The sequence below is a fragment of the Muntiacus reevesi genome, chromosome 22 (genome assembly GCF_963930625.1).
Source record: "Muntiacus reevesi chromosome 22, mMunRee1.1, whole genome shotgun sequence".
Taxonomy (NCBI): Eukaryota; Metazoa; Chordata; class Mammalia; order Artiodactyla; family Cervidae; genus Muntiacus; species Muntiacus reevesi.
This window is the reverse complement of record NC_089270.1, coordinates 4,030,278-4,045,780: the sequence shown is the minus strand read 5'-3', so window position 1 is coordinate 4,045,780 and position 15,503 is coordinate 4,030,278. Positions and strand designations below refer to the sequence as shown.

The following is a 15,503-nucleotide window of genomic DNA, read 5'->3' as shown; positions in this document are numbered from 1 at the left end:
GGTTGGAGCACTGGCCGCCAGCACCGGCCAGGGGGAGCCCAGGAGGAAGCCACTCGCCCTTCCGAACACGAGCCAACACGTCTGGGCTTCAGGCACACAGCTGCAGGGTCTGAGCAGAGACCCGGAGAGCTACGTCACACTGTCCTTCCTGAGGATCTCCGCCATCAGAGCACACAGAACAGCTACCAGGACGCAGGAAAATAACATCAGGGCTTTAATCCTCTTAAATAAAATGTAACATTTAAAAATATACCAAGCACAGTCCTCAGGGTTCTCTAGGAAAGTCCTGCTTACTAGGGGAAACACCGTCAGGTCACTGGTCACTGGCTGGGTATAGATTTAAACACTTCCAGAGGCAAACGAAACAGGACAATGGGAACTGACTCCGTCACCTTCCGAAATGGGGCGAAATACAGAGGTGCGACGTTCTCGGCAGGCAGGCGGTCACTGATGATAAAGGAACTCAAGTCACGTTTGTCACCAAGGGCCTCACCTCCCCCAGCAACCCCCGCCACTGCCCGAGGGAAAGCCACGCGCGCCGGGAGCGCGCCGGCCAGTGAGACGCGCGGGACGCACAGCAGCCGGCTCGGCCAGCCAGCGGACGCGGTTCCTGAAGGCCTTTTATTTACTTGAAACACTCTGACGTCGCCAGAGTCTGAGAGACACAGTGTTTTTCGTGATACCCCAGAGTCCAGTAGCGTCCCTTCAGCCTGTTCCGTAAGCACGTGGAGCGTGTGTGTTAAAAATCAACGGACACACAGGCTCCCGCATTCCAGTTCGTTAGCGCAGCTGCGCAAGTGGCTGGCTTTTCTGTGGAGCCGCCGGTTACCAAAGCCTTGCAGCAAGGTTTAGGAAAGGGTCAGAGTATTCACAGGCGAGGAAGGACGAACCCGCCCTGAGGAGCCGCGGGTGAGAGCGCCGCGCCCGCGGGCCGCTAGGCCCCCTTCACCACCCCCACCAGGGCGGGCCTCAGGGTGCGCCCGTGCAGCTTGTAGCCCACTTTGTTCACCAGCGCCACCGTGCCCGGCTCCCTCCCCTCGGCCGGCGTGTGGAACAGCGCCTCGTGCTCGTACGGGTCGAACTTGGCGCCCAGGGGGTCCAGCCGGAGCAGGCCGTGCTTCGTGAACACCTTCTGGATCTGGACTTCGGTCATCACGAGCCCCTCATAGAGGTTCTTCAGGTGGGGGTTGTCGTCTCGAATCTCCTCCTTCGGGACGCACTGCGTGGCCTTCTCCAAGATGTCCGCCACCTCCAGCAGGTCCTTGCAGAAGCCCTGGATGCCTGCACCAGGTTAAGGGAGACCGTCACTGCATTCTGCATTAACTGCACGGGCCGCTCAAACCACAAGCCCTCCTTGTGTGACATGTGCGTGCTCACAGTCGTGTCCTACTCTTGTGGCCCCGGGGACTGCAGCGCTCCAGGCGCCTCTGTCCGAGGGAGTCTGCAGACAAGAAGACTGGAGGGGACTGCCATTCCCTTCTCCCCGGGATCTTCCCGACCCAGAGACCCAACCTGCGTCTCCTGCAGTGGCAGGTCGATTCCCTACCGCTGAGCCACCTGGGAAGTCCTTCTGTCACACACTTGTTTTCAAATCACTAGTTTGTCCTAGAATTTTAATGGGCTGGATTAAACAAAGAAAACTTTCCCGAGGTTTAGACAAAAGCCAATGAGGTGTAAAGACAGGCAGCTGAAAACCTGCAGAGCCAGACTGAAAACCCCTAGTCCTGCTCCAGACCGAGGGGACACACAGACTCCCGAGCGCCTCCCTGCCACAGACAGGGCTGGCAGGACGGGGCCGGCCCGCCAGCTCAGCTGCCACCCGCAGCCACGCTCCCGGCTGTCACCGGACAGCCCTGTGACCGGCTGAACCCCGCTGGGTTGAAGCTGCTCTGGTTATAGAACAGGGACAACAGTACCTGACACACAGCGAGCTTATGAGGACAGAAGTCACTCACATCACAGCGCCTAGAACAGTGTAAGTGCTCGATGAACATTAGCCATTACTTGGCGCCACGAGCTCAAAGCTACCAGGACACACCCCAAGCCTTAATCTAACAGAAGAAATAACAGTTAAAAAAACTTTATATAAACGCAAGTGTCTGTGGTTTCAAGACAACCCTTCAGATGCTGAATGCAGGAAGCTGGGGCTGAGGAGAGGCACTCCCTCCCCCGCAGCGCAGCAACCTCGAGGCTCCAGCACAACCGGCTCAAGTCTTCTCGAGTTTCAAAGGTTCGACGCCTTGAAGGAGGCAACGCTTGTTTACAGCTTCTCTTTTTACACAGTATTTTCACCCAGTTGCTGTAAAGTGAAATAAGAAAGTCTACCCATCCCATAAAAATGTGAGCATCTATTAAGGACTAACCCCTCGTTCGAGCTGCCCACGTGGAGTGCTGGTCTGAGACACGCAGGGCACGATCGCCACAATGAGACACAATTACCAATTATACTTCCAGGAAGGAGCCCTCCTGAGTGCTGAGGACCATTAACCACAGGGACATGGCTTCCTAAGCCTGCGGTGTGGACTGAGAGTCAGGAGTGGGCCACGCATTCCGGGAGCCCAGGGTGCCCGTCCACCAAGACGACGCAAACCCAGAGGAGATGACGGCTCTGGGCCGGGGAGGGGGGGGGTGGACTGGGCGGAGGGGAGCTGACGCCACTCTGCCAAGGGTGTGGAGCTAACGCGGGAGCTGAAGCTGGCCTGGGCAGAGTGCAGCAGGCGGTGGAGGGGGGTGGGAGTGCAGGCCAGCCGTCCCCACCCCCGGGGTGAGGGGGGAGCGTAGTTTCAGATGACTGACCTGAACACCTGTGCGGGCAACGGTATCATTTACTCAAACGAGGAAGAAAAGCACAGAGGGGAGAATTCAGTTTAAAATACCTCTGAGACATCCAGGTAAAGACAGCCACGCCTAGAATGGAGAAGACAGGTCGGAACTGGCAGCTCACCTGTGTGTGGACACCACTCAGCCCTGTTGGAGGGCAAGTCAGTGGGGGAGGTGATGAGAGGAGGGGGGGCCTTGAGGAACGTGGACATGTAGAGGGCGGCAGGCATGCAGCCAGGGCAGGGGATGACCAGAGAGAGGAAGGAAAACAGGAGCGGAGCTGACGGCACTGCAGAAGGCGCGTTGGTCAGAGGGCCCATGGAGGGAGGGTGGGCCCGCCCCGCAGCCTCCTGCGGAGCGCGGCCTCTCGGAGCCCTGGGAGCCCGCCAGCGCCGGCCCACCCCCCCCATGCGGGCGCGGCCCTAACCCAGGCCAAGCCCCAGCTCTGTAGGCTCAGCGGCATCTGTGGGGCATCCGAGGGGCCTGGTGCTCGTGGCTGGGACGGTCCCGGCCTACTAAGGCCTGAACCTGTGCGCTTGGCGGGCGTGCCCACGAAGGCAAGGCTGGGTCTGGGCTCAGGTCTGCACTGGTAACTCTGGGAACACAGCAGTGGCGCACGCCAGGGCTGACTGCCTGCGTCCCCACGGTGGAGGTGGGGCTGAGGGCAGCGTGACAACAGCGTGCTGTGAGCCCGGGGCATGGGAGGGCTTCCCTGGTGGCTCAGCAGTAAAGAATCCGCCTGTCGAGGCAGGAGACGCAGGTTCGGTCCCTGGGTCAGGAGGGTCCCCTGGAGGAGGGCATGGCAACCCACTCCAGTGTTCCTGCCTGGAGAATCCCGTGGACAGAGGAGCCTGGCGGGCTGCAGTCAGTCCACGGGGGCACGGAGTCACACGCTCCCCGGTGGACAGCTGCAGTGGAGGGGTGTTCAGCAGCTCCCCTCCCAGAGGGAGCGCTCACTCCCGCCCACCTCACTCTACAGCTCAGAAACAACCTGGGGGTGTCCACTCCGACCAGGAGGGAGCAGACCCTTCCCCTGACAGGGCCGTGACAACCATGGAGCAGAGGGGAGGCCCTGCTCAACGAGCCACACCCCCCATCAGTGGGACAGTGGCTAGGACACCCAGCAGCACCTATTCTATAAAAGCAGGTCTTGCTCCAGAAATGGTAGACCCACTCAGGCTACTCCACAGGGAGGCTCCCGTGCGCACGCACACACACACACAGACACACGCACACACAGACACACGCACAGACACACAGACATACACACACGCGCACACACACACACACAGAGACACATGCACACACACACAGACACGCACACACACGCACAGACACACATACACACACGCACGCACACACACACACACAGAGACACACGCACACACACACACACAGAGACACACACAGACACACAGACATACACACACGCGCACACACACATGCACAGACACACACACGCACAGACACACACACATGGACACACGCACGCAGACACACACAGACACACGCACGCACACACACAAAAGCCCTCCAAGACCACAGTAGGTAATTGTTTCTCCTAACAAATAAGAAAGCTGGAAGGCAGAATAATGGAGATCATCCAAATCAGAACAGCAGACAAGAAAGCCAAATGAAAAAATATGAAAGCAACATAAGAGAAGTACAGGATAATTTAAAGTTTGCCAACGTATAGGGATTCTAGTAGAAAAGAAAAAGAGGGGGATGAAAATGTATCTGAATACATCATGGCTGGGCACTCTCCTGGTGGTCCAGCCAGTTAAGACTATACCTTACAATGTAGCAGGTGCGGGTTCAATCCCTGATCAGGGAGCTAAAATCCCACCTCTTTAAGTGAAAAAAAACAAAATAGAAACAATATTGTAACAAATTTAATGAAGACTTTAAAAATTGTCCACATTAAAAAAAAAAAATCAATTCAAATGGCAACAGTTAAAGAGAGGATTCTAAAGAGCAAAATAAAGAAGACAGTTAATCATAAGGGAATTCCCACATGGCTATCAGCTGATTTTTCCACAGAAACACTGCGGCCAAAAGGGAGTGGCAAGATGTATTCAAAGTCCTGAAAGGGAAAAATCTGCGACCTGATACTCTACCCAGCAAGACTATCATTTAGGAGACAAAGAATGCTTTAGACAAGCAAAAACTCTGTACTTTGAATACAGTAATACTAAACCTATGCTACAAGAAACATTGAAAAGTCTTCTCTAAGTAGAAAAGAAGCTGTAAGCAAGAGAAAACCCAACTGTAAAGTAAATCTCTTAAAGTCAGTACAGAGATTGAAAAAAAAAAAAAATTCTGTGAAATCAATGACAACCACAATGAATAGCTGAAGGGTAAACACTAAAAATGTAAAAGACAACATCAAAATCATAAAGTACGGGGAAGGAGTCAAAAAATGTTGACTTGTTTTTCCTAGAATATGTTTGAGCCTACATGACTACCAGTCTAAAGTAAGCAGATATAGAAGAGATTAACATACTTGAAAAACAGGGTAACCACAAATCAACAACACACAACAGATTTACAAAACCCAAAAGGACAACAAGCACAATACAAAAAACAAATATACATCAAACTACAATACACAGTCTACCAGAGACCTACTTTAACCAAAGGACGCACACAGGTTGAAAGTTGAGGGGACAGAGAAAAAGATATTTCATGCAAAGTGAAATAAGAAAGTGGGGGAGGGTGTCACAATATTCATCAGACAAAACAGACATCAAAACAGAAGCTATAAACACAGATAAAGCAAAACACTACATGATATTAAAAATCAATACAAGAAGATATATTCCTCAACATATATGTACCCAACACAACAGCACCCAAAGTACATAAAACAAATGCTAACAGACGTAAAGTGAGAAACTTTATAGGAATACAACAGTAGGACTTTACTGCCCCACTCACATCAATGGACAGAGCTAGACAGAAAGTCAATAAGGCAACAGGGATCCAAAATGATACAACAGAACAGTCAGACTTAACTGATATGCTCAAGATATTCCATCCAAAAAAACAGAATACACGTTCAAGTGCACACAGAGCCTTTTCTAGGACTGACCACACGCTGGGGCACAAAAACAAGGCTCAACAAACTTAATAGAACAGAAATTATTTCCAGCATCTTTTCTGACCACAACTGCATGAACCTAGATATCAACCCCCAGGAAAAGAAATGGAAAAAACAAAACCAAAAAACCAAACTACATGGAATTAAACAACAAGCTACTAATATATCAATGGGTCAACAATGAAATTAAAGCAGAAATTAAACATTACCTAGGGACAGATGACAATGAAACAACCATACAAAGTCTACAGGACGCAGCAAAAGCAGGTTTCAGAGGGAAGCTCACAGTGATGCAGGAGTCCTTTAAGAAACAAGAAAGGTCTCAAAACAACCCAACCTACCACCTAAAGAATTAGAAAAAGAAGAAACAAAACCTGAAGTCAACAGAAGCGAGGAAATAAAGATCAGAGAGAAACTAGAGATTAAAAAACAAAAACAAAAATTGGCTCACCAAGAAAAGGGAGAGGATCCAAATTAGGAAAATGAGAAATGAAAGAGAAATCACAACCGATACCCAGAAATAAAAAACATTAAGCGAATATTATGAACAATTAATTATATGCCAACAAACCTGACAACCTAGAAGACAGAAACAAGTTCCTACAAAGATGCAGCCCACCAAAACTGAATCAAGAAGATACAGATAATCTGAACAAACTGGTAACTAGACGTGCAACAGATTCTGTAATTAAATTTCCTACAAACAAAAGTCCAGGATCAGATGGCTTCACAGGTGAATTCTATCAAACATAGAAAGAACTTCTACCAATTCTTCTCAAACTCTTTGAAAAGAATGAAGAGGAAGGAACACTCTTAAAGACATTCTATGAAGCCACCATTACCCTGATACAAAAACCAAAGACAAGACATTACTGAAAAAAATAATAAATTACAGGCCAATATCCTTGATGAATATAGATACAAAAATTCTCAACAAAATATTAACAAATGGAAATTAGCAACACATAAAAAAGATCATACACTGTGACCAAGATGGATTCATCCCAGGGTCATAATGATAGTTCAACATATCCAAATCAATCAATGAGATACACCACGTCAACAAGAAAAAAAGACAAAAACCACATGATCATCTCAATAGATGAAGAAAAACCGTATGATCCAACATCCATTCACAAGGATGCCCACTCTTACCACTTTAGTCAACATAGTACTGGAAGTCTCAGCCACAAGAAGAGGTAAAATTGTCAGTATATACAGATGACACGATACAATACATATTGAAAGCCCTGAGACTCCACACAAAAACTACTAGAATAAATGAACTCAGCAAGATATCAGGATATAAGATTAATATACAGAAATTGGCCGAATTTTTTTACACTAACAATGAAATATCAGAAGGAGAATGTAAAGAGCAATATCCTTTAAAATCACATCAAGTAATAAAAAACTTAGGAATAAACCTGACAAGGAGGTGAAAGACTTATATGCTGAGAACTATAAGCCATGAGTGAAGGAAATCGAAAATGATTCAAAGAAATGGAAAGATATTTCATGCTCTTCTTGGAAGAATTAACATTGTTAAAATGGCCACAATGCCCAAAACAATCTACAGATTTAATATGATTACGATCAAACTGACAGGGTTTCCCAGGTGGCTCAGTGGTAAAGAACCTGCCTGCCAATGCAGGAGACACAGGAATCTTGGGTGCGATCCATCAGTTGGCAAGATTCTCTGGAGGAGGAAATGGCAACCTACCCCAGTATTCTTTCCAGGATGCTCCCATGGACAGAGGGGCCTGGTGAGCTACAGTCCATGGGGTCACAGAGTTGGACACGACTGAGGGACTGAGCATGCACACTATTAAATTACCCATGACATCTTCTACAGAAGATGAGCATGTGCGAACTATTACACACAGGATGCACAGGTCACCACCGTGTGGCATGGGGAACTACGGTTAATATCCTGTGACGGGGAATAATGGAAAAGGAAGTAAAAAGACGTATAACTGAGTCACCCTGCTGCACAGCAAGAATTAACACATTACACATCAACTACATACTTCAGTAAAGTTAGAAAAAGAGGTCTGTTCTCTGTGCTGAACCTGCAAGCACTCAAGGTCTGTCCTTGGGCAGAGGGTTTAACCTCTTATTGGTTCTGCATCCAGAACAGGGAGACTGAAAGCTGTGTCCCCTAAGTACTCAGATGGTCCTCTGTGTGATCAACACAACATATATGGGGTAGGGAGACGGGCCTTGGTGCCATGGCCATTTCAGTGGCAAATCATTTCAGCCTCACTGACCTCAACTGTAAGCTGGGAAGCATGATGACAGAAGGATCCAACAGTGTCAATGCAGACAGCGACTGACGAGGTCTTAAGTGAGACCAGAGTCAGGGCTGCTGCGGCTGAGGACCCGAGCCTCACAGGGCACCTCTGCGATAACCTGCAGGCTCACACTGAGGTCCCTGTGCAGGAGAGAGAAGGATCCTCTCCTATTGAAGGAATTGCGCTCACCACTACGAGTGTGTGTCACAAGCCAGTTCTGCTCCTCCCAGGCCACAGCTGACTCATCGCAACAACGGGAGGGAATGCAAGTGGCAGCCACCCGACCCCCCCACCTGATCCATCATGTTGTCTGAGACCACACACCCCCACTTCCTGGTCCGTATTTCCCAGGATCAATATCACATAGTGCTTCAAGTTACCATATAGTTTTGCCTCCTCCACCAGTTTTTGGCTCCTCTGCCGCAAGTTCTCAGTATCTGCTAGAGCTCGCTTGTATTTTTCCTTTGAAAAAAAAAAGAAAAATTCACATGAAATAAATCTGGAACAAATTCATAGGTAAACAAATCTGATATAACAAACTGCAAGTCAAAATACAAACAGCAGCGATCAGTACTTTGGAGACTGGGTTACAAACAGCTGCTGCATAATAAACAGAAGTAAATTAACCGGTGCCACTATGCCCACCACGTGGGGAATAAGACGGCCAGGCATCACATATTCATAACCCCCCACGGTCATTCTCACTGTGTACAGCTGGGGAAAGCACAAGAAAAGTTGCTAGTTTCTCCTGGTTCTGATGGTTCCTCTCAAGGAAGGACCATTCATTCCTCTGCAGAATTTCCAGCTCAAGGGAACCCTAGAACCCAGGGTACGGGCTGACCTGGCTTGGGTCTCATACCCTGAGGAGAGGGCCAGGAGAACAACCCTGAGCGGACAGCTTTGGCCTCTACCCCACAGAAGAGGAAAAACCTCAGGAATGAACCTTTGGTATTTTTAATATTGCCCCGGTACGGTTCAGTTGGAACACTTATTGTGCAATAATCATCAGAACTCTGGTATCTTCCTCAGTTTGCACCAACTCTTCCTGTAACTGTATCCATCTCCTGGCATCTCTCTTTTTCTTCTGGGCACTAGGTTACTGCCTTCAGCTTTCTGGGGGCTCCAGTGCTGCGGTTAAGAGCAAGGTCTCATAGGCTCAGATGATGGGCCTGCCCCTGGGCAGCAAGGTGACCTCGGGAAGTTTCACCAAACAGTCCTGGGCCTCAGTTTACTCATCTGTAAACAGGGGTGTTAACAGCTGACTCACAGGGCTGCTGTGAGGATTCATACAAACAAAGGGGTTAGCAAAGCCCTAGCACAGTGCTTCATGGCAAATAGATGGGGATATGATGGAACCAGTGACAGACTATTTTCTTGTGCTCCAAAATGGACAGTGCTCCACTGTGGATGGTGACTGCAGCCATGAAGTTAAAAGATGCTTGCTCCTTGGAAATAAAACTACGACAAATCTAAACAGCTTATTGAAAAGCAGAGACACTACTTCGCTGACAAAGGTCCGTCTAGTCAAAGCTATGGTTTTTCCAGCAGTCACATACAGATGTGAGAGCTGGACAATAAAAACGGCTGAATGCCAAAGAAGTGATACTATCGAACTGCGGTGCTGGAGAAAACTCTTGAGAGTTCCTTGGACTGCAAAGTAATCAAAGCAGTCCATCCTAAAGGAAATCAAACCTGAATATTCATTGGAAGGACTGATGCTGAAGCTCCAATACTTTGGCCACCTGATGTGAAGAACTGACTCACTGGAAAAGACCCTGATGCTAGGAAGGATTGAAGGCAGGAAGTGGTGGTGAAGACAGAGGAAGAGATGGCCGGATGGCATCACTGACTTGGGGGACATGAATCTGGGCAGACTCCAGGAGATGGTGAGGGACAAGGAGGCCTGGAGTACTGCAGTCTATGGGGTCGCAAGGAGTCGGACATGACTGAGCAACTGAACAACGCTTTTCCACACGAGGTCATAACCTGTGTTACTAATTAGTTCATAAAATTCCAACATCCCGAGGAGAGCATCACGTGACTTTACCTTTGACTCCCACCTTCGTCCCCGCAAAGAGCCAGCCTTAAGGGCCCTACTGAATACTCATCACTTGTGAAGACCATTTTCAGTCTTAATTCAATATAATCTACGTAGCACATGAAGATAAGTCCCATGAAAACCAGAGTCACAGCGGATTTGAGCGCTAGCCCTTCTTCAGCAGTAAGCTGCTGTAGAACCTGACAGGGATGGAATTCATCTGGCTTCTGCCTCTGTTGTCAAGTAGGCTATCTTGACATCCCCGGAGGAAGGACCTGGATTTCCACAGACCACGTTCCTCACGAGAGCCCACAGCCTTACCATGGTCTCCTTCAGCTGCTCTTCCAGCTTGACCTTCTCTTCCATGAGTGTCTTCTCCGTGGAGGGAAGATCTGTCTTCTGTTCGTTCTGACCTGCGTCCTCTTCCAGGTTCTGGCCATTGCTTTTCTGCTTTGCAGCTGTGCACAGCAGCCGAGGAGAAGACCTGAAGGCAAGTCCACACGACAGAAATTAAGATCATGATTCTTCTGCTTGTTAAAGTCAGATGGACAACTTTGGAAATCAAAGGTAATTTAAAACTACTTGCTACATGGGGGAGAAAGGATTTGTCTTAGATACAATAAAGGCAAACTGCATATGACGTACGGAAGCTATTTGCTTATGTGAGTCTTCTGCAATACACGCCTAAACTAAAACGTCAGCGCACCAAGGCTGCAGTACTAATCTCCCCTTCTCCTCACTCTCAGGAACTCCTGATCATCCAGACTCCACCGCGTGCTGAAGAAAGAGCTACTACTGGAGGTGAGGTCAGTGCTGCTGCCCATTACAAAGCCTCGTGGGCAGACATCTTGCCCACAGGGTACTTATGGTCACGCAAAAAGGTATCTATATACATAGGACCGTAACTTGGGTTTGAAAGTGATAAAAGAGGAACCAAGTGCTTTGGGAGGCTCAGAGTAGAATATTTCTAGCTTTCGAGAAATGGAAGTCTATTGCGAAGTAATTAGCCTCCAACTAATAAAAATAATTGAAAAAAAAAAAAAAGAAATGGAAGTCTGGGAAAGGATTTGGGCAGAGGGACTTTGAAGAACAGGCAAGCGTTCACATACAAAGCCACAAAGAGATAAGACAGACCCACTTCAGGAAGGGTGTGAACAAAGGTGTGGAGGCAGGAAAGCATGGGGTGGTATGTACAGGGGAAAACACAAAAGCCCTAAAACTAATGCTGGAAGTGACTTGGGATATTACCCAATTTGATCCCCATGTGGAAAAGGTTAAGTAATAAGCTCAAGGCCACAGCGCCATTAATGAATAATACGGATCTGTTCAACAGGTCCAGTGGAGCTCTAAGGTATGCCACAGACCAATCTGAAAATAAACTACATTCAATTTCCGTCCCAGGTTAAAGAAAACTGCCTCAATGAACAGGAAAGCGAAGGGCACACAGAACATGTGTACAAGGCAGTATGTACAGATGTTTTCCAGGATGAAAAGCTGGAAACAGAATACTGCTCAGAAGGACACGGCTGAACAAACTGTTGCTTCCATGGTCTGGAACACTGAGCAGCCACCAGATAGAGGGCAGTGTTAACCTGCCATCTTTTGGCTACACCATGGGGCTGCTGTGCAGGAAGAAATGCAACTTAGAGAAATATACAAAACATGACTCCAGTTTTATAAACACAAACCAGAAGTCCTATTTTGAGGAGAATAAAAGGATACACTAGTCTGTAATCAATACTTATGTGAAGAGCTGATTCACTGGAAAAGACCCCAGTGTTGGGAAGGATGGAGGGCAGGAGGAGAAGGGGATGACAGACGAAAAGAAGGTTGGATGGCATCACCAACTCAATGGACATGAGTGTGAGCAAACTCTGGGAGACAGTCACGGCAAGGAAGCCTGGCAGGCTCCAGTGCATGCAGTGGCAAAGAGCTGGACACAACCGAGTGACTGAACAACAACATGGGGGTGAAGACCAATAACCTTTATACTGCTATTTTTACTTCTGCGATTAAAAAACTAATCATCGAAAAATGGAGTGTGCTGTTGTGACCTGCCTTAGTTTCTAGCTGTCCTGACCTCCGGGTGTAACAGTCACAGCCTTTCGGGTCCGCTCCACTCAGCAGACTCCCGCAGCAGCCAGTCTGGGTTTGCAGAGAGGCTCCCAGAACTCAGTTACTCCCAGAGCTCTGCACACAATTCAATTTGCTCTCTCCCCTACTTGAGCCTCCTTACACAAAAGGCAGAAATGCACACACTCCTGGCAATCAACTGGATTTCCCAGGTGGCGCTGGTGGTAAATAACCCAGTTGCCAATGCAGGAGACATAAGAGAAGCCGGTTCAATCCCTGGGTCAGGAAGGTCCCCTGGAGGAGGGCATAGCATCCATCCCACCCCAGTATTCCTGTCTGGAAAATCCCCATGGACAAAGGAGCTTGACTGGCTACAAGCCAAATGATCGCCAAGAGTAGGACACGACTGAAGGCACTGAGCCCGCACCCACGTCCAGGCAATCAACGCCAGTTACAAAAATCGCAAATTGAGCCAACAGCTTCTCCTCACTCATGACTCCCCAGGTAGGTTTGTTCCCACGCTGTCTACACAGAGGATCAAGCTAGAATCGCAGCTTCAACCCCCTGCTCTGTCCTCGTCCCCGTTTACCGTCTCACCATCACTAAATAAAGCTACTTGAAGGCAAAGTCCGGGTCCTGCTCCGCGCAGCTTCTAGCCCGTGTTCGGCCCAGAACAGCTTCTCTTAACAGACAACCTGGTTCCCCAAAGCTCCCCCCAACGTGGAAGGTGCTAGTTCAGTTCAGTCATGTCCGACTCTTTGCGACCCCATGGACTGCAGCAAGCCAGGCCTCCCTGTCCATCTCCAACTCCCAGAGTTTACTCAAACTCATGTCCACTGAGTCGGTGATGCCATCCAACCATCTGATCCTCTGACCTCCCCTTCTCCCGCCTTCAATCTTTCCCAGCATCAGGGTCTTTTCCAATGAGTCAGTTCTCCGCATCAGGTGGCCAAAGTATTGGGAGTTTCAGCTTCAGGATCAGCCCGCTAAGCACGGGCTAAACTAAGTTAGGAGGCCGGACTTTGAAACGGCAGAAACCGCAGGTTTTTAAAAAAAAAAAAAAAGGCAAAAGAAAAGCCAAGGAGAGGGCAGGGCCTCGTGACCTCTGCCGCGGCGTCACCACTCTAAGTCAGCGGCTCTCCCCACGGCGGCTTAGGAAGGGGCTGCGGCCCTTCTGTGCTCCGACTCCGCAGCACGCGGAGGTGGAGGAGGCTCGGGCCGGCCGGAATGAGGCCGCTCGCCACCGCCGCCTCGCGCGGGGCGCCGTCCCGTCCGCCCCGCGGGCAGCACGGACAGAGGGGTGGCCGGGCAGGCCCCCCCCCGGAGAGCCCAGCGGAGCCCGTGCCCCGCGTCTGGAAGCCCCCCACGACGCCCGGGCCGGAGCCAGGCAGGGTTCGCGTCCGAGCCAGCGGGGGCACCGCGCCCCTCCTAAGCCTGGCCATCAGCGCCCCTTACCTGAGAGACAACGCGAAAGCCGGGAGGCTGCGCCGCGCCAGCCGCACGCACCGAGCCGCCATGACTACTGCCGGCACTGCGCGCGCGCACCAGGCATGCGCGAGGCTCTTTTCTTGCTTATCCCGCCCAATTGCTTCCCCTCAGCCAATCCACCACCGTTATTCCTTTGATGGACAGGCCGTGTTCACCAATAATTGCCGACTGGCCGATGGGCGGGGTTTGAGACCTTGCGAGGTCCCAGAAAGTGAAGCTGAGGTGAAAGGTGAAGGAAACAGACTCCTCCGTGGAGGGGCGTGGTCAAGGAAAGAACCAATAGAGAGAGAGCATGGGGGAGGGCGCCGGAAGTGCGGACTGAGGGGGCGAGGAGACTCTCGAGCGCGGTTTCCACTTAGGCCTCCGCCTTCTGTACGTGTGCCTCGTGTTTCGGGGCGCTCCTTGCTCTGGGAGGTGGCGAGGCGCCAGGGCTTTTGTCCTTTGCTCCCTCACAGCCCGAGCTCCTGGGACCGAGCCAGACTGTGGGTGCTCAGTGTAGGCTAAAGGCAAATAGGTCAAGGACGAAAGCCCGTGTACGGGCGACCGCGGGGCTCCAGGAAAGTCGGTTAAAACAGCGGTAGGCGGTCACCGCCCGTCCTGCCGGCGACTTCGCGACGCAGGAGGGCGGACTGGTGGCCGGAGGGGGCCTCCGCCGGTACTGTGGGTTTTATTAACGCAAAACCCGGGAAGCGTGTGTGGCCCAGCGCGGAGGCGTCGGGGCTGGGTGAGGAGACGGGTGGCGTGTTTGATTTGCAGTCTTCTTATACCTTCCGTTTTCTCAGTGTGTTAGTCGCTCCGTCGTGCCCGACTCTTTTCGACTCCATGGACTGCAGCCCACCAGGCTCCTGTGTCTATGAGATTCTCCAGGCAAGGATACTGGAGTGGAGTATCCTTCTCCAGGGGATCTTCCTTACCCAGGGATCAAACCGGGGTCTCCGGCACGGCAGGCAGATTCTTTACCCACTGAGCTACAAGGGAAGCCCAGTTTTCTCCGAGTAAGACACAAAGCCTACCAAAACAGCATGGAAGACATCTTCTGGGGACACAACTGAAGCTCATAAAATCCAAATGTTTTCCTTTTAGCAAGTGACAGTGCTCCTGTGTCTCGGGCCGCGAAGGAGCCCAGGTGCTGTTTGTACTTGCCTCGCAGCTGCTGTCCCCTCTGCCAGAATCGCAGAGCCCGTGGTGTCCCCCACAGAGTGCTGCCTGCGAGTCCCATCTGTGAGGACCAAACCTCTGTTCTCCGGCTTTGCTCCCATTGAGAGCATTCATCACGTTGAATGTCAGGCCCTGTGCCACTTGCAGAAGGAGGCAAAAAGTCAAATCCAGAATGTAAGACGTTCTGTTGGGCAAGTGACCCAGTTTATTAATTAGGGGTCTAGAGGAAAAAAGGAAGTTAGAATTAGAGCGCATAAAGGATGGAATGTGTGGACTTTATTTGAATCATGGTTGAACAAACTAACTATGAAAAAAGACGTCTGTAAGATAAAGGGAAAAGTCAAATATAAACTGCTAGATGACAGGAGTTACTGATATTTTTGTTAGAGTGAGGTAGCCTAGAGTTTAGATAAAAATACTGTAATTGTTCGGAGATGCCAATGGAAGTATTTAAATTGCCACAGAATTTGGAATTTGCTTTATGATTATGTAAGCTGAAAAAAAAAAATGAGGATGGAAGAAACACAAGAGG

At 50.0% G+C, this 15,503-nt stretch overlaps 1 protein-coding gene across 1 annotated transcript; it reads right to left on the bottom strand.

The window, feature by feature from the left end:
* Positions 1–602: 602 nt before the first annotated feature.
* Positions 603–13,923, bottom strand: GRPEL1 (GrpE like 1, mitochondrial). Its single transcript, XM_065913997.1, has 4 exons — positions 13,781–13,923; positions 10,574–10,736; positions 8,595–8,676; positions 603–1,281 (listed from the first exon to the last, which is right to left on the bottom strand). Exons 1-4 carry the CDS (start codon positions 13,840–13,842, stop codon positions 935–937), a joined length of 654 nt encoding a protein of 217 aa, XP_065770069.1. The 5' UTR covers positions 13,843–13,923; the 3' UTR covers positions 603–934.
* Between the last annotated feature and the right edge of the window lie 1,580 nt (positions 13,924–15,503).